Source organism: Astyanax mexicanus, chromosome 8, assembly GCF_023375975.1.
Source record: "Astyanax mexicanus isolate ESR-SI-001 chromosome 8, AstMex3_surface, whole genome shotgun sequence".
In the NCBI taxonomy this organism is placed as follows: Eukaryota; Metazoa; Chordata; class Actinopteri; order Characiformes; family Acestrorhamphidae; genus Astyanax; species Astyanax mexicanus.
Genome location: NC_064415.1, coordinates 11,027,335 through 11,053,947, shown reverse-complemented (window position 1 = coordinate 11,053,947; position 26,613 = coordinate 11,027,335). Strand labels below are relative to the sequence as shown.

At 36.6% G+C, this 26,613-nt stretch overlaps 1 protein-coding gene across 1 annotated transcript in view; it reads left to right on the top strand.

The window, feature by feature from the left end:
• LOC103025815 (histamine H3 receptor) overlaps positions 1-7,419 on the top strand; it is a 39,164-nt gene extending 31,745 nt beyond the window's left edge. The window contains exon 3 of the mRNA XM_007254607.4: positions 6,126-7,419. Coding sequence (XP_007254669.3) covers positions 6,126-6,911 — 786 coding nt within the window. The 3' untranslated portion in view covers positions 6,912-7,419. The remainder of the gene's footprint in view (positions 1-6,125) is intronic.
• Positions 7,420-26,613: the final 19,194 nt, after the last annotated feature.

Sequence of the window (26,613 nt, the reverse complement as noted above, 5' to 3'; positions counted from 1 at the left end):
CTCACTGGACTCTATTGCACACTGTGTAATAGAGTAATTACTACCTCACCTGGTCTTTTTTTGCACACTGCAAAATTTGCACACTGTCTTGTTATTTATTATTCTTTGTCTGTATGGTGTTGTATTGTCTGTCTGCACTTTTGTACTGTTGCACTATTGTTCTGTCTACACTGTGTTTATGTGCACCATGGTCCTTGGAGGAACGTTGTTTCGTTTCACTGTGTACTCTGTATATAGCTGAAATGACAATAAAAACCACTTTGACTTTGACTTTGACTTGACTAGTTGAATGTCAATTGAGCATAGATGATACATGAGGCATCGAAATTGGATAATGCAAATAAAAAGTGTTACCAAGCACTGTGCAACCCCAAAGAAGAAGTTTATAGAGTTTTCTTTTCTTTTCTTACTGAGACTTTCAGACTTTGAATGTATGAATCAAATTCTGAGCTGGACGTGACAATGGCCCGAATGCAAATGCATGGCCTAAAATATGGCCCAGTTAAGACTCTACCAGGTCAGTTATCATGGCAATGGCTGTTGTATTGTGGGCCAGCACTGACCCAGCTGTAGCAGTTATATTTAGGGTTTGTCATGGCATTTGAGCTCAGGGCCACATGTGGCCCACATACAGGGCACTCTGTGAAATCTTTGAACTGCCAAACCTCGTTCAACTGTAGCCAACCGTGGCTGCGTTCCACTATCCAGATCTGCATGACATCAGTGCTATCATTCCAGAGTGGTATGTGGGCTGGAATAAAGTGGAACTGTTGCAGAAACTGGGACATGACTCTTTTGCTGTTAGGACATGGGTATACTGGAAATGTTGGATGATTGATTTAAAAGGATGTTTGTTTTGAAGCAGATTGTGGCCTGGTTCTGGACGTCACAGACAATGGCTTCTGATTGGTTGTTTTTTATTTGCTCAAGGATTCAAGGAGGTTTCATTGTCATTCACATCACATGTGGTGCATGAGGTGGAACGAAATTGTATTCCCACAGTCCAGTTTAGGGTCCACCCAAAGAGCTAGTACACTAATTTCACTTACTAGGCTATATTGGTCCAGGTCAGGGGTCACTAATAGGCTGACCGTGGTCCAGGTCCGGACCCAGGCGTTGTTCAATGTGGACCCATACCGATAAACAACTGAGAAGGATTTAATTCTGACAGTGTTCATTTAAAGCAGCAGAAATTTTCTTGTCTTTATGTTAAACGTGCTTTGCAGCGCAGTAAACTCAGACCAATCACGTGTGCTGTAAGATCGCCAAGCGCTCTCCTCCGCCAATCAGATCTGTGCAGAGCGGGAGAGCAGAGCACACACAGGCGAAGTATGCAGTGAGAAGTTGCAGTCAGGGAATAAAGCGAGAAAGGCTAATTCAGATGGTGAGCACCAGAAAACAGTACTAACAGTAAAAATATTAAATATTAATATATTTTAAATATACTTCAGTAAACATTTCTCCATATATTGTAGGATTTGTCATTCATCTAACTATCATGACAGGCAGGCCTAAATCTAATATAAATAAAATCTAATAGAATAAATATAGCATTTTGTTTCACATTAATAAACTCGATAAGTTAAATTATTGAGGGTGTTTCCATTTATTATATGATAAGTCAATAATGTAATTATTGTGACAGGCCTATTTAAAACAATAAATATTGTTTAAATATACTAAATAGTATTTGTAATTAGTTTTGTCTTTCAGTTGTTGATGACATAAAACACAGACATAACTACTAGGCTTCTTCAGTATACAGGATACAGCACTGAATCATAACACAAGTTAAAAATGATGATGTCTGGACCTTGACCTGACAAAATTAGACCGTACTGAATTCTAATTAAATACCCCTGCTCTAGGATGTATTGCAGGGTTCTGGGTTTTTTTTTCAGCAGCACCCAAAACTTACCTCTTCACAAGAAGGCTGTTTTTCAGCTGAAAGGTACGAGCTGTACAGGACTAGGATAGCTTTATAGCTTTCATTCGAAGTTCATTCGAAGTCAGATGGTTGGGCACATGCTTGTAAACGCACATGTCGAAAGCTGTGCACCTCAGTCCTGCACAGTTTTGTGTAGATATTTTCAGTTACAGCTGAATTCACACTTTTAATTGCTGTTGTTTTGCTGTTTTCCTTGGTATTTGAGTGCTCGGTGCTGACTCAGCTCTTGATTGGTCTGGACGTGAGACAGCTCGCGAGTGGGGGTGGAGCTGAACAGTTGCCATGTAAAATGTTTCCAATATCATGCAGCCCTACACTGTGTTATATCAAGTCCAGTGCAGTGTTTTCCCAGAAAATCTTACAGCACTTCATGATTCCCTCTGCTGATAACTTTTATGGAGATGTGGATTTCATTTTCCAGCACGACTTGGCATTCTAATTTTTGGTTTTCATTGGCTGTAAGCCATAATCATCAACAATAAAACAAATAAACTCTTAAATAGATCGCTCTGTATGTAATACATCTATATAATTTATGAGTTTCAGATTTTGAACTGAATTACTGAAATAAAGTAACTTTTCAATGATATTCTATTTTTTTGAGATGCACTAGTAAGTCTATGTCTTACGTTTAATGTTAAATATGGTCTCAAGAGGCATAAAGTCCCCCAGCATTGAATTGTAGAGCAGTAGAACTGTGCTCTCTAGAATAATGAATAGTGCTTCATTCCATACTTTTGGGGATTTGTTGAAGAGTTGGGCTTGTTGATAGTGTACATTATATGCAATCAAATCCTCACAGTACTGCTCCAATATCTATTATAAAGCCTTCTTTGGACAGTGGAGACAGTTACTCAACCACAACAACAAGAATAGGATAAACTCTATTTAATACAGCATTGGTGTCCCAATACTAATGTTTCCATATAGAGTGCATTGATCAGATACACTGTAATAATGACTTGGGTAGATCTTTGGGTACAAATTTTAATTGGTTTACTCATAAAATAGAGTTCATTACCGCTGGTTTATAAGACTTGGACACACTGTGTGTAGAGTATGTTGTAGTAGGTTGTATCGTGGACGCAACACATTAAAAACCAAATGCCATCCCACCTCCCCCGGCTCTGTAGGGGTGAGGTAGGCAGCATGAATAAGAATTTGAAATGGCCGACAGATCTGCGGGGATCATCAGGTAACGCACTAATTCAGCGCCCAGCAGCTGCCGCTCTTTAATATGTTCATTAGGAGGGGGCTCCTTTCAGCGAGTGCTTCAGCTCAAGAGCTCTTCAATCAACAGGCCTGGATTTTTACTCTCTCTCTCTCTCTTTCTCTGCGTCCCTCGTCTCTCAGCTCGCTTTTCACCAGCCTCTGCACTCGCCGTCAAAACGCAAATCATTTCTATTATTGTGTTAGAGATTGGACGTTTTGTTTGGCCTGTTTTTTGTTCTGGACTGCCACTGCTTATTGAGCTTTTTCACCCTTTTAAGGCGAGGCAGTGGAGTAAAGAGAATAGCACTTAGTCCTGCTGTTTCAATAGTAATCAGAGCTGTTTTCCTGGCTTTGCTCTAGTAGACGTGGTCTTTTGATCACATCTTTTAAACATTGATGACGGTAAGGCCAGTATTAAGGTCAGGGTGGGGGTTTGGATTAATTCTAGGTATAAATTTGGGGTCAGATGACGTCACAGATGTAGTATTAATTCTTAAGCTTAACCTTATTCCTAAGCTTATTCAGAAATATCCAGTGGTTTTCCAGTCGTGACCAAGCCCAGTTCTAATCATGCATGATCCAGCGCTGTTTTAACACTGTTTTAACAACTCAGATCCTTGTGCCATTTTAATGACTGCATTACAAGTTCACTTTTTCTGTGTTCAGACTGCCAGACCAAAATGATATATTGGCATTTCTACGTTACATTACATTTGGCAGACGCTTTTGTCCAAAGCGACTTACAATAGTCAAGTACAAAAGTAATAGAAGTTAAGATAAAACATTTTTAGATAGGGCTTAAAGGAGGTGAAGGGAAATAATGGGATAGAGAAGTGAAGGAGGGGAAGAAGGAAATGAGGTTAGAAGTAGTTAGTGTGTTAGAGGTGTTAGGAGAGTAAGTACTCTTTGAAGAGCTCTGTCTTCAGGAGTTTATTAAAGATAGTGAGAGATTCTCTGATCTGGTAGTGGAAGGTAGTTAGCTAGAGGTGTTAGGAGAGTAAGTGCTCTTTAAAGAGCTCTGTCTTCAGGAGTTTATTAAAGATAGCGAGAGATTCTCCTGATCTGGTAGTGGAAGGTAGTTTTTTCCACCATTGGGGAACTCTGTATGAGAACAGTCTGGATTGCTTTGTGTGAATGTTTGTTTGGCAAAGCGAGGCGACGTTCATTGGAGGGGCGCAGCGGCCGGGAGGTAGCGTAAGCCTTCAGGAGTGATCAGTGCAGGTTGGAAGGAGCTGTTCTGTCATCACCTTGTAGGAGATTGTAAGAGTTTTTTTGGCTAACTGGTAGCCAATGGAGCTCAATGAGCAGTGGGGTGACGTGCGCCCGTTTTGGCTGGTTGAAGACCAGACGGGCTGCTGCATTCTGGATCATTTGGAGAGATTTACATACTTTAGACAAGTACCAGTTTTCCAGTGTTCAGTAATGACTACAGAGCCAATACAATTTCTAGACTGTATCCAGATACTGTTTAAACCTGTTACTGTTTATTAGAATTCTAATCTTAATACTTCATGTAATAATGTTATCTTCATTACTTTTCACATCACTTGAGCTCTTTATCAATGTCTTCCAGTATCTTGTTGACACTTCCAATTATAATGTGCAGTAATTCTGCCACTGTGTTCTCATTTAGCTATGCACTCTTGGCTTGACTTTGGTATTCTTTTTTGATAGTCTTGACAAAAAAAACCCCACATAAAATCACATTTTGGCAAACCTAGATTGTATTCAGATTGCTTTTGATATCCTGGACAGAAAAAAAGCACATGAAATTCAATTTTTGGCACATCAAAATTGTGTCCGGATTGTCTTTTGATAGTCTTGACATTACAGGTCATCTGATTTCTTGGCATATCTAGAATGAATCCATATTATTATTATTATTATTATTATTATTATTATTATTATTATTATTATTATTATTATTATTATTATTATTAAGCCTGTACAGCAAACAAACACATAAAATCTAATTTTAGCGTATCTATAAAGAAAAAAATGGTAAAACATGTAAAACTTGTATAAAATTAGTACCATACTTTTATCATACTGTCTTTCTGATTTAATTTGTCATACAGGGCCAGGCAGGGGATGACTCGCTGTGAAAATGAAAATATTTCCATGCACAGTTTTGATACCTTATTGCTGTTCTAGTAGAGGAAAAGTATTAAAAAAACTGTAAAAATTGATAAAATTATTAACAAAAAAAAAATTAAAAATTGATAAAATTAACACTTATAAAATGAATTAGTAAATTTATAAACTTAATCTGTGAGAAAGATACATAAAATGCTATTTTTGGTTTGTCTAGATTGTATTCAGATTGCTTTTGGTAGTCTGAACAGCAAAAATAACTAACAAAAAAAAGTTAAAATCCGTTTTTTACAGCTCCTTTAAATTAACAAAACAAGAAAAAACTAATAAAAAAATCACACTTTCATCATACTATTTTTTTTTCTGATTAATTGTTACGCTGGGCCAGGCATGTGAAAATGAAAAAAAAGTGTTTAAAAAAACAGTAAAAAAGGGTTATGATAGTCTGGGCAGCAAAGAACCCAGTCCAATTTTGGGTATATTTAGATATCTAGATTAGAAAAACTGTAAAAATTGATAAAACAAGTAAAACCTGTATAATTTTTTCCTGATTTCTGATTGCATGTCATGTCAGACGGGCATGTGAAAATAAAAATATTCCCATGCAAAGTTTAGCTTTGATACTCCTCTACTCTTAAACTTATAATCATAAGTCTGTACAGAAACAAAAAACACATAAAATCCTATTTTTTGGTGTATTGAGATTGTATTCAGATTGCTTTTGATAGTCTGGGCAGCATAAAAAAAAACATATAAAATCTTATTTTTTGGCATATACAGATAAAAAAAAAATTGACGATTAATAAAACTTGAATTTAATTAATTTAAAATCATACTTTTTATATCACACTGTCTCTCTTTCTGATTTGAGGTCTCATACCGGGCCAGACAGGGGATGACGCGCTGTGCGCTGGCGAAGATGGCAACCGTGTGGATTCTGGCCTTCCTCCTGTACGGCCCTGCCATCCTGCTGTGGGAGCAGGTGACCGGGGAGAGCCATGTTCCAGACGACGAGTGCTTTGCCGAGTTCTTCTACACCTGGTACTTCCTGCTCTGCGCTTCCACCCTGGAGTTCTTCTTCCCCCTGCTGTCCGTGGCCTTCTTCAACCTCAGCATCTACCGCAGCATCCGAGACCGCAGGTTACGGCACCGCCAGGAGATGGGTTCCCCCAAATTCCAGGCTCCTGCTGCATCTACGAAGCGCGAGAGGCTCCGGCTGGCCTCCTACATCTGCCATAACTCTTTCCTGCTGAAAAAGAAGAAGCCTAGCGAGGAGGCAGATAAGAGCTCGGAGCTCTGCTCCACCGCGCCGGTGGTGGGGCGTAACGACAGCGTGGCGGTGAGGAGCAGTCAGTGTACTCGACTGATACAGGACAAGAAAATCGCCAAGTCCCTGGCCGTGATCGTCTGCGTGTTCGCCGTGTGCTGGGCGCCGTACACGCTGCTGATGATCATACGCGCCGCCTGCAGGGGGCAGTGCGTTTCGCACCACTGGTACGAGGTGACCTTCTGGCTGCTGTGGCTGAACTCTGCTATTAACCCCTTCCTCTACCCTCTGTGCCACAGCAGCTTCCGCAGAGCCTTCGCCAAGATCCTGTGCCCCAAGCAGAGGTCCACCCAGGCTCCTTCAGACCACCAGTCGAACACTCCCAGATAGTGGATCATAGGACTCTGAGAGGACATGATTATTTCCTTTAATTGAGGACAACAATTGGATATACAGCTACACACACACACATACAGTACAAACCAAAAGTTTGTGCACACCTTCTCATTTTCAATGCGTTTTCTTTATTTTCATGACTATTTACATTGTAGATTCTCACTGAAAGTATCAAAACTATGAATGAACACATGTGGAGTTTTATGTACTTAATAAAAAATTGGAGCTGTCCTCCACAGTCACCGGACCTGAACCGGACCTGGTTTGGGGTGAGCTGGACCACAGAGTGAAGAAGGCAAAGGGGCAACAAGTGCTAATAAACACCTCTGGGAACTCCTTCCTTCAAGACTGTTGGAAAACCATTTCAGGTGACCACCTCTTGAAGCTCATTGAGAGAATGATGCCAAGAGTGTGCAAAGCAGTAATCAGAGCAAAGGGTGGCTATTTTGCAGAAACTAGAATATATATATATATATATATATATATATATATATATATATATATATATATATATATATTTTTTTTTTTTTTTTTTTAAGTTATTCCACATGTGATCATTTTGATGCCTTCAGTGAGACTCTACCATGTAAATAGTCATGAAAATAAAGAAAACGCATTGAAAAAGAGAAGGTATGTCCAAACTTTTGGCCTGTACTGTACACATATATGGCCTACTCATCTCAGTACATAGGCTGTAATACTTACAGGATTTCAAATGGAATTCCACTGATTTTCTCAATTTTCTGCAGAATTCCGTATCTGAGGTGTAAACAGACTCATTCAGAGTGGGTTTGGTGTGAAACGCTTAATTGATAGAAACCAGGGGTCATGATTTCTGCAAGGCAGCCAAAAGAACATAAAAAAATGTTTAGCAACAGTTTTGAAAAGATTCCAGGAAGGTTAGCCTGTAACATTTCAGAAATAATATTTCAGAAACATTTTGAAAATGTGCAGCATAATTAGCTTTACAACATTATTGGAACATTTTTCCAATAAGTTTTGTCCCCAACTAGACGGAAACTAACATGAAAACATATGTATGAAAAACATACATTTTTATCAAAACATTAAAAAATTGACATTCCCAAAACTACAAATGACGCTGCAGCGACGTTAGCAGAATGTTAAAACATTTGAAGAACATAAAACTTGAAAACATAATGTTCAAAAAACATTCCACTAATCCAAAATGGTTAGCATGGATTTTATTTACCACCAATAAAGTATTAAATGAGTTAGTTAATTAATTAAATAACTACTGTTAATTTAATGCTGTAAGTGCTGAATTTGAGCACTCAATGGGCCCTATCTTACACCCTGCATAAAGAACATGGCGATGCTCATTGCTATCTTACACCCTGCCACCCTGTCTCCTTTCATGCATTACGCCTGCACTGTTTAAATAGCAACGAATATAGAGTTTAAGAACATTTCTGCACTGATGGGTGTGGTGGTCTGGAAGTGAGGTGAGAGGTGCCATATTGGCAACAGAAAATACCAGTACACCACTGACTGAAAGTTACCTAGACAACAGACAGACGTTCATTGCTACCATGGCAACACATCCCCACTTGTTAAACACACACACACAGATGTGGAGCAGTGCACAAACCCAACTTTTACATCAAGAATAAACAGAAAAGGAAATATCATTGTTTGTGTACCTTCACAGCATGGACACACAGGTCAATTTCCTCTGCTAAAAAAGCGCAGAAGTGCTGCACCATTAAAATAGCAATCCGCCACTTTTCCCCTCGTTATGATAGCAATACTCTAAATCAAGCTGCCTAAAGGTGGCTAAAATAGGGCCCAGACTGTTCAATTATTTGCTCTAAATCTAATGGTAGAATAATGGTAGTTTGTGGTCTATTTTGCACACATGTATTTTAAAAGTACCATTTTTAGATCAAATCTTCATTGCAAATCCATTGTAAAACTGTTTCTCAGCAATTAACCTCTGACACTTAAAGTCTTCAAATATCCGGTTTCTCTCACCATCACAAGTTTTTCACATCAAACCACTCATAATTACTCTGTTTACATTTTAGGAAATTAAGAAAATCAAATCAAATTTCTCTTCTCTCTTCAGATAGCAAAAATCCAATTTATTCAATCTCCCCCTTCCTCCAAATGTAGTCAGTTGGTTTGCTTCTTTAGCTTTAAGGCTTATGTAGCTAAAACGTCATGGGGCATATTCTAGCCACCAGTGATGAAAAACTACAGAAATCCTGTATTTGAGTAATTCCACTTGATTTACATTAAAATGTACTTACTTAAATGTATGAAACATAAATGTTTAGTGATTTAGTCTATTAATTTACAGAACTTGTAAATTATTTTAGATATTAACTTTACTATATATGGAAGTCTGTCGTTATCATTATGTCAGGATATGTAAAAAACCACACATCATCATAAGCCTTCATAAGCTTTAAATTTAGCCTCACAGCTACAAGTTAAAATACTAAAGAAGCAAACCTCCGATATCAGACATGTCCTGACTGAGTGATTACATTTGGAATAAGGACAACTTGTAAGCATTTTGTTTTTATTGTTATAAAATATGGTCATTCTTGTTTTGTAACATCTCTCCCAGCCAAATTAATAGAAACATATGTATATATGTATGTATGTAAGACATCTAATGTTACCTACTACATACCACATGTACTCTTTATGATCAGGGTTAACACATGCTTGTTAGCTTTGTCCTGGTTTTAAAGTTGGATTAGAGTTTAAGATCTATTCTGTAAAATATATTGTATTGTTTGCACTTTATGCTACATCTGACTGTTTCCATTGTTGGCCACTAGTTTTTTTTTTTTAAATACTAACATTTGACTGACTCTATAGAAGGAGCCTTGTGGCTTACTTCTGTCTGCAGATGCACTTTATTTATGTATATTTGAGCCAGTGGTGATTTTTACAGCTGTGGTTGGAAGTTTGCAGACACTTATCACAGGGTAAACGTGAATGTAATGGTCATATTGGGCTTCTAGTGATTTCTTCTTTACTAAAAAAAAAAGAATTTGGTGCACGTTTTCATATTTGTGAGCATTGGTTAGTGTGTAGATGGGTTATTAAGGCAACTAGTATTTGAGATAGCTATATAAAGTGATCTAAACTATGCTGGGTAATGTCATCATGCTAAAACATGCTCACATGAACTTAAATCAATCAGAAATGATGTGCAGACTGGCTACAGCTGTTTACTACCTCAGCAGCAGATCAGCTTGTAGGTTGCCATGCACTGTCCACTGTGGGTGGTAATGCCTTCCTCTACACTGTATTCCTGGTACATTTGTGACACTGTGGATCAAGGAACGTTAAATACCCGCTCAACTTCAGAAATGGAATGCTCCATTCATCTGCACCAACTCACTCCACTATTAAGACTTTAAAAACTCCTATAATTCACATTGGCCAGTGTTTAACCTCACTCACTAGATAACACCTCACAACTTACACAGGTATGGGTGTTCGTAAGCCATTCACTAAGATAACAACTAATCGAACATCAGTTTATATACTGCTATCCCATATTGCTGTCTATAATGTGGTTTGAAAACGTTTGGGCACTGCTGATCATTTACATGATTTTCCTTTATAAATCATTGGTTGTTCGGATCAGAAATTTCAGTGAAATATATCATATAACAGAGGAACACAGTGATATTTGAGAAGGAAAATGAAGTTTATAGGATTTACAGAAAGTGTGCAATTATTTTTTTTTTTAACAAAATTGGTCAGGTGCATAAATTTGGGCACCATTCTCATTTTATTGATTTGAATACATTTAACACTAATTATTGAAGCACAAAATTTGGTCCTTTGACCTACATACACAGGTGAATCCTGAGAATTATGAGAAAAGGTTAAGGAGCCAAGTGCAAGCTTTTCTCCTCTTTGCATCTTCTCTGAAGCGTGGCAACATTGGGAGCCTCAAAACAAAACTCTCGAATTGCCTAAATTTCCTTGGGGATAAATCTATCTATCTATCTATCTATCTATCTATCTATCTATCTATCTATCTATCTATCTATCTATCTATCTATCTATCTATCTATCTATCTATCTATCTATATGAGCTGAGAACAAAGATTGTTTTACATCATGGTTTAGAGGAAGGATAGAAAAAGCTAAAATCTCAGAAATTTCAGCTGTCAGTTTCCACTGTGAGGAACATAGTGAGAAAATGGAAGGCAAGATCCTTTTTTTTGAGCAGACGCCACAAACAGAGCCACTTGAGGAATGCTACAGCTAAAGCACATTCGAACAAGCCGGCTTCATTTTGTAATAAGATTCTGTGGACTGATGAAACTAAAATGTAGTTATGTGGAGGATGGTTATTTATGCATGGAGGAAAAAATACACAGCATTACAAGACAAACACTTTACTGCTCCCCACAGTAAAATGTGGTGGTGGTTCTATCATCATGCTGTGGGGCTGTGTGATCAGTGCAGCTACTGGGTATCTTGTTGAAGTTGAGGGTCTCATGGATTCCAGTCAATATCAGCAGATTCTTGAGAACAATGTTTAAAAATCAGTGAGAAAGTTGAAGTTGAAGGGCTGGGGGTGGATACAAGACAACGACCCTAAACACTAAACTCTGCTCAAAATCTACTAAAGCATTCATTCATGCAGAGGAACAAATACAGCTTTCAAGAATGATCATCTCAGATCATCTCAGTCTCCAGACCTGAATATTATTATAAATCTGTGGTGTGATTTGAAGCGGGCTGTTCATGCTTACAAACCATCAAACCTGACTGAACTGGAGATGTTTTGTAAAGAGGATTGATCCAAAATACCTTCAACCAGAAGCCAGACTCTCATTGGAAGCTATAGGAAGAGTTTAGAGGCTGTTATTTCTGCAAAAGAAGGGTTTACTAAATATTGATGTATTTTTTCTGTTGGGACGCCCACATTTATGCACCTGCCTAATTTAGTTTAAATAACTATTGCACACTTTCTGTAAATCCTACAAATTTAATTTCACTTCTCAAATATCACTGTATTCTTCTGCTATATGATATATTCAACTGAATATGCTGATCTGAACAACCAATGATTTATAAAGGAAAATCATGAAAACTATCATGGGCCCAAACATTTTTTATACCACTGTATTTCAAAGAAATCACCGAAAGCCTAAACTGTCCACCACATTCATGTAATCATAGAGTGTGTGTATATAAACTTCTGATCTCAGCTGTATGTATTTTGGATTACCTTTAAATCTGAATCCTTATTGGCTCTTAGTTCAATGTTTTGCCTGTGGAGAGTGTTCTATATCAGGAACATAAAGATAGAATGAATGAATGATTAGATCAGTCAGACTGTCCCTAAATGAATAGAACTGTCTGTATGTTAATGTTTGTTTAAATAAGTGTGATCCATGCTCGGAAGGAATTGACCAGTCCAGTATTTTAAATGTACTCTGTGGTTGTATCGCCACCTTGTGGTGGTTTGATGTTCTCATAGTGTACTGAATTTGTGTGTTGTAGGTTAGCTTGGCTTGCTATCCTTTGTATCATTTGTATCATATGTGTGGAGTCAGTTTGTTCTAATATGTTGAGCTCTGTTCTGCAGTATTAATATGTGATCAGTGTATTTACAGATGTATCTGTGCTTGGTTAAGAAGTCTGGTGCATTGGCCCATTAAAAACATAATATATTGACAATATATTGTGATCATTTTGTGTAATAAACAGACTGTATTCATTGATACACTATATAATCAAACGTATCCAGACACCCCTTCTGATTTAAAGAATTAGTGCACACAATTTAAACCAAGGGGGAGATTTTCCTTTAGTGTATGACCAAGAACTTTGGACCAAGTTTTAGAAATGATTGTGATCCAGAATTCACCATCCACTTACATAAGGTACCTCACCTCACTAATGTTCTCATGGCTGAATACCATTAAATCTTCACAGCAGTGTTCCAACAAAGAATTAACAGAAGATCAAAAAAAATAAATATAGCTGAAATTTACATAACATTACATAATTCAGTTTTTTTATTTATTTATTAAATTGTATTTATTTTATTTATTTTATTGTTATTTTATTGGCTCACAGCCAAAGAAATCCCAAAAATTGGTGTCTCAAAAATTTTGAATATTATATAAGAATAATTGGTCCTTTTGGCAATGTGGGCAGTGTGCCAAGTCCTGCTGGAAAATGAAATCCGCATCTCCATAAAAGTTGTCAGCAGCAGAGGGAAGCATGAAGTGCTGTAAGATTTTGTGGGAAAACAAAACTGCACTGACTTTAGACTTGATAATAAAACACAGTGGATCAACACCAGCAGAGGACATGTCTCTCCAAACCATCACTGATCATCAGTAAATTTTACATTTCATTTGTAAATCAAGGGATCAGAGTCTGGAGGAAGAGTGGAGAGACACACAGTCCAAACTGCTTGAGGTCTAGTGTGAAGTTTCCACCAATCAGTGATGGTCACACTTCCAAAAGTATCAATTGGTCTTATATAATATTTGAATTGGCTGAGGCACTGATTTTTGGGGTTTCATTGGCTGTAAGCCATAATAATCAACAATAAAAGAAATAAACACTTAATAATAATAATAATAATAAGTAACAAATGAATTTCAAATTTTAACCTAAATTACTGAAATAAAGTAACTTTTCAATGATAATCTAATTTTATAAGATGCACTAGTATATCTTTATGTATATGTACAGTACCAGACCCCAAATCCCCAAAAGTTTATGCCCCCAATTCTTAGAATCTAAGATACTTTGAGAAGAACCAAACTGGATTGGAACAACACTTTCATCCATATAGTGCATGCTTAATGTATTAAAATCAATACATGACCAATATATTGTACTATATGCCATATATTAAAATTTTGTCTTTTGCTTAAGAAGTAAAAATTTGAACATCCCCTGTTTGTTGCTACTCTGCTCTGCTCTGCTACTCTGTTTCAGCCAAATTATCCACAGTGATTCAAGGAGCCCAAGGACTGATTTATTTTTGGTGATCAAGAATCTGCAAGTGGCAAATCAGCCAGAACAGCCTGAGGATTCTGGGAGCGGTGCAGATTTGGTCATGCTTGTGCTTGTTATGAGGGCAGATGTTGAGACGTGTTCTAACCACTTAAAAATTACCATGAGGGGCGAGTGTAGACACAGGCACTTCAGTAAGGCATGAGTATTGGGTAACACCATTGCCACCATTGTCTGACTGGGGTTTGATGCCCTGGTGGGACATGCACATGTTTTTACCCTTTAAAAAACTTGGAAATGCAGCTAAATTTCAGTGATTTTTGCACCTACATTAATCTAGAGTGCTTAACAATAGTTTCAGCTATTCCATCTCAGTTGATCAGGCTTAGATCAGGGGATTTTTGCTGTTTACTACGTAATTCCATATATTCAAAGTGTCCTTTAATTTTTTTCATGTCTTTAATATTAATCTACAATCCTGAAAATAAATTAAATTATGAAATAAACAAAAACATTGAATAAGAAGGTATGCACTGGCAAAACCTGTTCTGCATTTGCTTCAAGTATGGTTTAGTTTGACAGTTTGAGTTGGGTCCTGAAATTCCAATTCCCAGAATCCCCGGCGGTGATCAGTGGCAACCAGCCACACCTGTGCAGCACTCTATATAAACCCCAGTCAAACCACTCATTCTCTGTACACCTTTATAGAGGGGTGACCAATAACAGAGGGTGTTAGAAAAGAAAAGAAAAGAAAAGAAAAGAAGAAAGAAGCAAAAAAAAACAAAACAAAGAGATCTAAAAAAGAAAGCCATAAAAAGATATAAAATATCTCAAAAGAAAGCAAAAAGAAGAGGACTGAACTGTGCTCAGTCTGTTTTGAGTTTGGTTGTGTTTTAGTTTATTTGAAGCTAAAAGCTGTCTTTTGTTAGTACATGCCATTTTGTGGCATTTCCTTTGTTCTGTTTTCCCGACTTTTTGTTTCAAGGTTTTGTTTACCACCCATTCTCCAGTCTCCTCTATGGAAAGGTTTTACAAGCACATTCTTTTAATATAAACACTTTTAAAGCATATTTATAAACACTTAATCAAATAAACATATTATTATAAAAATAACTGAGTAAACATATAATTAAAAATAAATAAATAAATAAATATCTATTTTGCTCTGCACTTGGATCCAACATCTTCCTCTCTCATAACAGTTCTATGTTCAGCAAGGTGCTGGAATTTTGTGGCATGAATAGGATTTACAGTGTATCTGTAAATCCACAGTAAGATACATATTTGAGTACATGTAGCATTTGGTAAAGTCCTGTTTGTATTTGTATTTTTTTGTGGGGCTGTTTAAGTGCAAATGTAAAGAATAACCACCAAAGTGAAAAAATTCACTGCCAAGATAGCAATGAACATGTGACTGTTATGTTACGCTGATTATGCTGTTATGCTGATATGTTACCTTCTGGCTCTCTGCCTTTAGTTAGGCTGTTTTATTCAGTTCTGCCGGAGTCATTAGCCACACTCTGATAATGTTTTAATATTCTCAGTTTTGCATAAATCCAGTAAAAACTAATTCCATCTCTCTGCTTTCCTCCGAGTTACTGACTGCCCACCTGTCTGACCCGATACCGATGTTGGACCCTAAGGCTCTCGCGTCTCCTGTCCGGCCAGACTGATGGAAGTTTCTGAAGTCAGCTCTTCTCCACCACCACCACAGATCAGCTGCTCATCGTCCATTTTATTCTCCACTACTGATTACACCCAAGCCATTAGTGGCACTATTACACTCCTGAATACATAAAACCTCTATGGATGTATAAAAGACTTTTTTAATTTTAATTTAAAAGCCGTTTGACCAGTGGTAGGATGGTCCCCCCTCAAATGTGAGTCTTGGTCCTCCCAAGGTTTCTTCCTCCTGCAGCTCTGAGGGAGTTTTTCCTTGCCTCCGCGCTCACTGGGGGTTCTGTATTCTGTATTTTCTATGTTTAATGTTTTGCCTGATTCTTTGTCCTGTAATCATGTTTCTGTAAAGCTGCTTTGTGCCAACACCAGTTGTAAAAAGCGCTATACAAATAAATTTGATTTGATTTGATTTGTTCAAATCTGTCTAGGTAGCTTTTAGTCAGTAGCATGCCTGTGTTTAAAAAAAAAAAAAAAAAAAAAAAAAAAAAAAAATATATATATATATATATATATATATATATTTTTTTTTTAATAAGTGTGCACTGTCCTGTGTTTAAAAAAAAAAAAAAAAAATATATATATATATATATATATATATATATATATATATATATATATATATATATTTTTTTTTTTTTTTTTTTTTTTAAACACAGGCATGCTACTGACTAAAAGCTACCTAGACAGATTTTAACAAATCAAATCAAATCAAATTTATTTGTATAGCGCTTTTTACAACTGGTGTTGGCACAAAGCAGCTTTACTGCTAAAGCAGCTTTATATATATATGATGTATCTTTTTTCTATTCTACGTTTTAACTTTCATATTTTAACCTTTGTGAAATATTTTCAAGTAACAGCTGAATTTTCAGAATAAAAGTCACAACATCAGTAAAAATATGAAAAAGACAGAGAGAGAGATGTAGGACATTAAAATATAAAAATAATCACTACTACTTCAAAGGTGATTTTTTTTTTAATCAAAACATGGTCAAATTTACACAGATATTTAAGTTCCCTTGATATGTATATCTCAAACTAAGCTAAGTCTAGTATCTCCTTAAAAATAACAATATCTGACATGTGTGACTGTCTCCTATAAATACTTTGTAGTATTTAAATGAATGAAGGTTAAAACTAACAAAATTGGGAAGGAACCCATGATGTTAAGGGGTAGATTTCAGTATATTTTCAATTACAGGTTACAAAAAGAGTTAATTCTAATGTAAACTGTAAATTTTGCATGCTTTGGATTTGTTAAACATCACAGTGAGTAATAAATAGCAAATTTTACAACTCAGTTGTGATAATAATTCATGACAAACCTACATTTTCTGACTTTAGCACTTTCATGTGCCAAATAAGGCATATTATTGCATGTTCCTCGTATGTGAATTAATTCACACTTCATTTGCATTCCTGTCTGCAGCTTTTCCTTCCTCTAGCTCAGTAAAGCAGCATTAAATTGCCACCAGGAGAGACGCTGGCACTGACGGGCATTAGCAGCATACTGTGGACTCAAGTCATTCCCTTTGAAATTGAAACAATGAGGCCTACATGTAGACCCCCACAGCTCGTCACCATAAAACAGCCCACTGCTGCTCTCCCTCTCCAGCCAGGAAGTGTAAAGCGGTAATAACTTTCATTCCAACTTCGTCATGTGACGGAGCAGTGAGGTGCGGTGTGCACTGTTCAATCATTTCAGCGATTTCTAAAGCTCTCCACCTTTCACAAGGACAGCTTTCACTTTTCACTGGGGTTTTAAAGCAACAGTCCGTATTATTTTGTTTCTAAACTGAAAGCAAAAGCATATCTGTGTGTTTCATGTGTTTAATGGTACCAGTGTGCTGAAACGACCATCCCTGCTAAACCTAATATATATTAATTCTAAAAACTGGGGTGCCGGGTCACTTTTCGCGGGAGTTCTTCTGGCCACGTCACGCATCTTTACATACTTATGTCACACGTACAGCCTCTAAAAGAGGATCCGGCTCAGTTTTACTGAATGCGAGCGGCTGGTGGGGCAATGGAGACTTCAGAAGAGGAAACTCAGAGCTCAGTAGCTCATTCACTCATAGTAAAACCAAAGAAAGAAGGAGTGAAGTTTCTGACTGAGCCATGCTCTCTCTCTCTCTCTCTCTCTCTCTCTCTCTCTGTCAACATAACCTGGAATCGGATTCATCCGCTCTGAAAGGAGACCGCATCACACCCACCCAGTTTAAAATGATTCTTCCGCATTCTCGGTGCACTTACTCATTCTCACCAGAGAGGACCCTAAAATTTAAAACTTAGCTTAAACGCTCCATATCCTCCTGAGACCTGGCCTATTCATTTGTGTCCTCTGTAGTGCACATTATGTTTCTGCATCTCTCATTTTACTTGTTTGAGTTACACTAATAATTCCTGCTATATCTTATCCTGAGCTGTCCAGTGATACCACATGTTTGGGGGGGGTGGGGTACTGACAAATTCTATTTCCTATTTCTACACAATGTCTTTATAACAACAAGCACATTTTATGGAATGAGAAAGGATGAGTAAAATATTCTTTATCAAATCAAATCAAATCAAATTTATTTGTATAGCGCTTTTTACAACTGGTGTTGGCACAAAGCAGCTTTACAGAAACATGATTACAGGAAAAAGAATCAGGCAAAACATTAAACATAGAAAATACAGAATACAGAACCCCCAGTGAGCGCGGAGGCAAGGAAAAACTCCCTCAGAGCTGCAGGAGGAGGAAGAAACCTTGGGAGGACCAAGACTCACATTAAAGGGGGGACCATCCTACCACTGGTCAATGGCTTTTAAATTCATTTTAAAAAGTCTTTCATACATCCACATAGGTTTTATATATTCAGGTGTATAGCAGCTCCACTAATGGCTTATAGAGTAAGATGGATGATGAGCAGCTGATCTGTGGTGGTGGATGGAGAAGAGCTGACTTCAGAAACTTCCAGTCTGGCCAGACAGAGGACATGAGAGCCTGAGGGTCCAACATCCCTCGGTATCGGGTCAGACAGGTGGGCAGTCAGTAACTCGGAGGAAGGCAGAGAGATGGAATTAGTTTTGACTGGATTTATGTAAAACAGAGAATATAAAACATTATCAGAGTGTGGCAAATGACTCCGGCAGATCTGAATAAAACAGCCTAACTAAAAGCAGAGAGCCAGAAGGTAACATAGACATGGAGGCTCCCTGAAACACTGGCATCCACCCACTCCACCGTCCACACACCTGAGTGACCGTGTGCAGTGGGAGAACAGCAGCACCAGCATCTCAGTTTACCACAATTTCCTCTGTCCATGAACCCCTGAATCTGCAGCCTTATCTAAAGGGAAAAACATTAATTACCAAAAGCTAAACTAAACAAGTAAGTTTTCAGTCTAGACTTAAAGATTGAGACTGTGTCTGAGTCCCGAACATATTCGGGGAGATTATTCCAGAGTTGGGGCGCTTTATAAGAGAAAGCTCTTCCTCCTGCAGAGCTCCTCTGAATTTTAGGAACTACTAATAAACCAGCACCCTGAGATCTAAGTAATCGCGGTGGTTCATAACAGGAGATGAGGTCTTGTAAATTCATGTGTTTTATTTATTCTGAGGTTGTTAGGAATGATTTAATGAAGTCTGAGAGCAGTTTAATTACTTTTGGGATTGAATAATAGCCATTTTATAAATGTCCTCTACAGTGGACACCAGGATGATCTCATGTCTTTCACAGCCACTCATTTTTAATGCATTGTTTTAGGAGACAGAACAGAAGCAAAGAAGATTTTGTACAAAATAATTGAGGGAGATTCAGACTTAGATTTATCAGATGAGGAACATGATGAGGAAGATTTTAAACCTTACAAATAAGAGATAGGGAGTTCTGATGAGGCAGGAAGCTCATCAGATGAGAACACATCCCAGCAAGAAAGCCGTTGTCCTCTGTGGGCCAGGACTAGCATGTATGTTTTATTTAGTTCTAGGATTACCATAAGTGTTTTTATCCAGTAAAAAAGATAAATGAACCATTCATTGTTAAACTAATGCCTGTCCTTGGCAACAGATAGTACAATAAATAAAATAATTAACATCATACCATTTTGATTAGATTGGTTATGCCATTATTGGTTATGCTATTCATTATTATTATTACACATGAGAAAGTCACAACAAATGCAAAAGAGAATAAATAAACAGAATTTCAGATAAACAGAATGTGTTTCTTTTAAATCCCTAAATTCAACAAACTAAAATGAATACAGAATGAAAGTCCAATATATCCTGGTATTATTGTTATTGTTTAACTTGTTAAGTTTCATTGTTCCGTAGATTAAAATAATCCTGATGTCCACTATAGTGGACATGCTATAAAAATTAAAATACATTTGAAAAAGTCTAAATGGTAATCTGTTTTATTTACTCCTAAGAGATAGGAAATCACACAAAAAAAACATAAATTGCAAGACCCTTTTTTTCTCAGTTCTCATTCTGACAGATCTCACATAATACAATATTTATAAATCATTGTTTATTAATCATAGGTGTGTTTTGGGCTTATTGTGGAATAAACCAGTCAGCGTTTCACTTGGCATTCCCTTTAATGGGGCACTAAATTGCATTTTACTCTAAAATTGTTAATCTAACATAAAGCCCTGGAAAACAAATAAGAGACCACTTCAGTTTCTGAATCAGTTTCTCTGATTTTGCTATTTATAGGTTTATGTTTGAGTAAAATGAACATTGTTATTTTATTCTATAAACTACAGACAACATTTCTCCCAAATTCCAAATAAAAATATTGTCATTTAGAGCATTTGTTTGCAGAAAATAAGAACTGGCCCAAAAAAAAAAAGGTGCAGAGCTTTCAGACCTCAATTAACGCAAAGAAAACAAGTTCATATTCATAAAGTTTTAAGAGTTCAGAAATGAATTTTTGGTGGAATAACCCTAGTTTTTAATCACAGTTTTCATGCATCTTGGCATGTTCTCCTCCACCAGTCTTACACACTGCTTTTGGATAACTTTGTGCCACGCCTGGTAAAAAATTCAAGCAGTTCAGTTTGGTTTGATGGCTTGTGATCATCAATCTTCCTCTTGATTATATTCCAGAGGTTTTCAATTTGGTAAAATCAAAGAAACTCATCAAAGTGGTCTCTTTTTTTTCAAAGCTGTATATCATCATTACACTCAAGTGCTGCTAAAACACCCTAAAGTGTTGAAATCACTTATTGATAGTAGACAGCAGTCATCTGATCAGTCCTGTATGTTGTGTATTGCTGTCTAATGTCCATTAGATGTCACTGTTCCTCTTCCTGCTGAGCTCTGAGTCCTGTGGCTCTATCTCTGCTGTTGATTTGACTGTTTCTGTTTCTCCATCAGCTCTGTTTTCAACATAAACTGTTTAACAGATAAAGCTCTGTAAACACAGGAATACAGTGTTTCAGTCCTGTGCATTTGATACAGTTTGGACAGGTAACTGTCTACATACTTATATGTTAAAAATGTTATTTATTTCATGGTTTTTGCACTTAATACAATAAAATTAATTAGCCATGTCATTGGTGTACACACATAACAGACAACATGGAAAATTGGAAATATTAAAATATAGTAAAAGTACAGACATTTGTTTAAAAAAATATATAATGCAATATAATATTATCGCTGTCCAATGAAAATCAAGTATCTCCATTTTTATGGATTTTTAGTTTACTACATAATTTGAACAGACAAACTGTCCCTTACACTGTGTCAAAATTCGTAATAAATAAGACCAAACGTTGAATAAACTTTACAAATAATTTTTACACATTGACTATTGAAAGGTTAAGAAGGTTTTATCTTTCTCCTGTAAAGTTGCCATTTTGGAGATACATATTTTTTTTTATTTACTGCAATGATATGTATATATCACAACCATGAGTTTTTTTTTTTTTTTTTTTTTTTTTCAGATACAGGACTAAATGCACTTTTAAATATATTTTAATAATGTGCCAATGGTTCAAATAGGTGTGAACAAAAATAAACAGGCATCAGTGCAGTGAGAACATGCAGGACCCAGATGGTGTGTAGTAACAGTCAGTGATGGTATTTATTAATGTGTTTATTTAATGAATTTTCTACATTGTAGATTAATATTAAAGACATAAAACAATTCAAGGACACATATAGAATTAACAGTAACAGTAAACAGTAAAAAAGTGTTTCGTCCTCCTCATTAATCCCCTGATCTAAACCTGATGAACTGAGATGGTGATTTGAGGTGATTTAATTGGGATGAGCTGGAGCTTCACAGCGTGAAGGAAAAGCAGTATCTATTGTTGAGCACCTCCAGGATCTCCTTCCTTCAAGACACTGAGAAAACTATTCCAGGTGACTCTCCCTCATGAAGACACTGAGATTAAAATCTCACCAAGAGTGAGCAGATCTGTCCTCAAAGATAAATGTGCTACTTAGAAGAATCTAAAGTATAAAACTTAAAATATTCTGGTTTGTTTGACACATGATTTTTTTTTTTTTATCACAGAATAATTCTTCTTGAGTTCCTGAAGAGCTTTAATATAGTTTTATTTTAGTTTTAAAGTTACAATGTAAAAAATAATTATTTGGTAAACCAAGAATATTGTACTGTAATACATTTTCAATGATAATTGGAGCTTAACTAACCAATCAATTATAAACTAACATGATGTCTAATTTAAGAGATAATAATTGTGAGGTTGAGGTTTTAACAACGGACTTGTTATAAATGGAAATGTTATAAACGGTAAATATTATAATGAGTTTATCTGATGGTGAATCTTCACTCAACTTAACCCTCCTGTTATGTTCCGGGTCAATTTGAACCATTTTAAAGTTTGAAGATCTAGGAAAAAGTAGGTTAAAAGTATCTTTTTCAGTATGAAACTTCTTCTGCTCGCCATAAGTAGTGTACAACATGTAATATGAAAACGATTCATCTTACATATTTGCAACCACCCCCTGCAAAAACTAAAACTTAAACTTAATTGCAATGTTATGTTTTAATGTTCTGTATATATTGGTCTTTTAAAAGTAATAAAGTAGTGATACATTAAAAAAGTTGGAACATGATTTTTTTTAATGAAAAACGAGTGAATTATCCTGATTGAACCATTACCTGTTAGAGGTAAGGAACACTATTGCACTAAATATTAATATAATATTTAATAATGGAGTTAGTAAAAAAATATTTACACTGCTTGTAAGGATTTTTGGGGGTTTCGGACATCTTTTGGATAATTAAACATGCACCAAAATAATAGGAGGGTTAAGAGTAACAGTTGTAAAAGTCTGAATATATATTTTAACAGTGTATACTAATGGGGCGTCTCCATCAGCTGTTAATGACGCCTTGTCAGATTTCTTATTGGCCCCTTGACGGAGATTTCCAGCCATTATGGGATGTCACTATTTTTCAAAATACGTTGCTGCTGAGCTTTAATTGACATGTTTAAGACGTTTCTTAAGACGTTTTCAGGCAACTGCAGCTGGAATGGAGCTGATTGACTCATCTGTTATTCATCGTGGCCTGTTTGTGGGACGTCAGTCGTGAAAACATGAACATATAATTAATCATTTTGCTCCTGATCGTTACATTGATTTTCTGGTGGCCGTTTATTTTCCGGATGCTGACCAGCAGATTGTGTGACCGCTCCTTCTTTTGCTCTTAATAATTAAACTCATCTCGAGCCCTCGTGTTCTGTATGGAAAAGTATGAGCCAGAAGTAGAAAATAAGCTCTAAAAATGTAATGTATTCCACTTGCATAAATGCATAAATTTTGAGGTCAACATTTTCAGCTTAGAGGTCACTATTCCGTGACTGGCAATTAAATCAGTAGCTGTTTAAAAAGTGCAGCATCTTTGCTTGGATTTGCAGCACTGGCTGTAGTGTTCATATTACTAGCATATCAAACAAAAAAGCCTTGTTTCACCATTTTTATCCTTATTTACACTTTGTGACATAATCATGTGAATCTGGCCGTTGTTCTTTACTTTGTGCTCAACTTTCATGATTAATGGACCAATAGAAATGCTCCAAAATGAGTTAAAGTATATATATTACAGTATCAGTCAAATATGTAGCACACAGCTCTTATTATTTATTGTGTTTTCTTCCTTTTTATGACTTGTTTACATTGTAAATTTAATATTAAAGACTATAATATAGCTATAAAGGAACACATGCAAAAAAACATCTATAAACAGTAAAAATGTTAAACAAACCAGAATATTTTAAGTTTTATACTTTAGATTCTTCTAAGTAGCACATTTATCTTTGAGGACAGATCTGCTCACTCTTGGTGAGATTTTAATCTCAGTGTCTTCATGAGGTAGAGTCACCTAGAATAGTTTTCTCAGCATCTTGAAGGAAGGAGTTCCTGGAGGTGCTGAACAATAGTTGCTGCTTCTTTTCCTTCACGCTGTGAAGCTCCAGCTCATCCCAATTAAATCACCTCAAATCACCATCTCAGTTCATGAGGTTTAGATCAGGGGATTAATGAGGAGAACTAACACTTTTTTACTGTTTACTGTTACTGTTAATTCTATATATGTCCTTGAATTGTTTTATGTCTTTAATATTAATCTACAATGTAGAAAATTCATTAAATAAAGAAATAATTGTAACTTTGAATGACAAGAGGTGGGTGCAAACAATTGACGTGTACTTTATGTTTCTCCTAAGATTGCTGAAGAGAAACAGCATTAGACAAAAATGTGATGTAAGTTCTCTTTTAGGTCATAATTTGTTCTCTTTTTATATTTGTTTTCCTTTATAATGTACAGACATGACTCAGTAATGCAGCAGAAGCATTCAGAAGTTCAGTATAAATCTGTGTAACCAAAATGAAACAAATCCAGATTATTAAGCACAGACAACTCCAATAAGTCCAATCAGTTTTAACATGTTAGTCTTCAGCCTTTTATTTTCTTAATAGAAATATTGTTTCAATAAAAGCTCATATATGATTCCTCTGTTTATATTCTTTCTGTCACACTTTAGCCTTTGTATGTCTTGTGTGTTTTTGTTCCTGTCCTGCTTTTTGGTTTGTTTTTTTTCCTCTGTGTTGTTTCTGTCTTGCCTCATGTCTTGTCTCCCCCCTAGCCCCACCTTGTCATTAGTGTTCCCTCCTGTCTTGTTTGTCACCCCGCCCCATTGTTTCCTTGCCCAGGTATTCCCCATTTCCCAGTTTGTATATATATACCCCAGATTCTGGTTTGTCTTTTTTCTAGATTGTGTTTTTGTTTGCTAATTTTACTAGTTTATTTATTAGTCTTCTTGTTAGTGCTGTGTTTTAAAGTTGTTTCTTTAGTCTTAGTGTTTGTTCTTTGTTTTTTTGAGATTTAAAAAAATAAATTAGACTTTTTTTTTCTTTGCATCCTGCCTTCAATGTGTTACACTTCTATCTTGTTTCTGGTCTTCCTCTTTTACCTTTAACTGTTACAAACAGAACTTCAGAATTTTGTTGACCTTCAAAATAAGAAACAACAAAACTACTGTCAATCATGTCCCTCCTTCCTCTTTTAAGTATTAACTGAATATCTATAGGGAAGGTAGCCCTGGGTGACAAGACTGCAGACTTATGGTAACTTCAGGGTAGGGCGGCATGCCCATTATGTAAATTAATGATGCCAGGAACCAATGGGGAAGCTGTAACTGTGTGTAACTGTGCTTGTATGGACTTTACCATATTCTCTTGTGTTTTAGCTGTTCAGTATAGGTTATATTTACTCAATAAATGAAGTAAACTCTACTAAAGTAAAGCAAGTACAAATTGTAAGTTAATATTTGTTGTTGTTTTTTTTACCTGGTCTGTAGCCTAAAGATTGAAATGCAGGAACTGTCTGTGAGAAGGACACACAACTTTAAAGATACACAGTTTATAAATCCAGCTGATGTTAAACTGCCTGAAATCTGAGGCCCGATTCTTGTAGACCAGCTTTACTCATCTTTTATATCTCCTTTTCTATGTACTTAACCAGGCCTGAAACACTGCTCCACCTCCACCACATGAATCTCACGTCTCCCCCCAACCCCCCGGGGGCCGTCTGTAGCTGTGACCCCTTATGGTGCACACCTGTGCCCCCAAAGTTTAAAAAAGCCATTAGCTGAGAAGTCAAACGCTGCAATAAAAAAAGAAGAAGCAGAAACTGGGTCTAAACATCCCCTCAAGTGCCGCAGTCAAGAGTCAGACCGTTTCATTCTGTGTTTTTTATTATTTTTTTTACAGAAAGTCAAGCTCTGTCAAGATACGGGTAACTCCAGTCCGAGGCTGGATAGACCTCCTGGAAGGACGCTGACGGACTCAGGTAACGATAGCGCTCACAAAAACACCTGGGCTGCTCCGTCTCTCATCCGTCTGAAAGGTGAAGTCGAAATCAATAGGTTCACTACAAAAGCCCACTCGCTTTATATAAGCAGGTATGGGAACACGTTCTGCAGCCCAGCTTCCACATTTTGCTCTTTTCCTTCTCTATTTGTTGCACGTAGACTACAAAACTTCAGGCTAAAGGCTGCAGAAGTTAACAGCTCCTAAAGTCTGAGATCCTCAGCAGCATGAGTATGTACAGTAAGCTGGACAGACTGCAAAACTGAGCTTTCTCTTTTAAGTTTTTCTTTTAAGCTGAAAGCAGTAGGGGAGATCAGGGATGGTTTCTGTGATTTTTCCAATAAATAAATAAAAAAACTTATACACTGGAGTAGCCAACGTGCTTGGTATTCCACTAGCCCACTAGTTCACTCTGTAGCCCACTGTTTTTTTGTAGGCACAGTACATTCAAGTATCTATCTTCTTGAGGTAAAGTCACCTGGAATAGTTTTCTCAGCGTCTTGAATTAAGGAGTTTCTGGAGGTGCTGAACAATAGTTGCTGCTTTTCCTTCACGCTGTGAAGCTCCAGCTCATCCCAATTAAATCACCTCAAATCACCTCAGAATCTCAGTTCATCAGGTTTAGATCAGGGGATTAATGTGGAGGACAAATACTTTTTTACTGTTTACTACGGAATTCCATATGTGTCCCTTAATT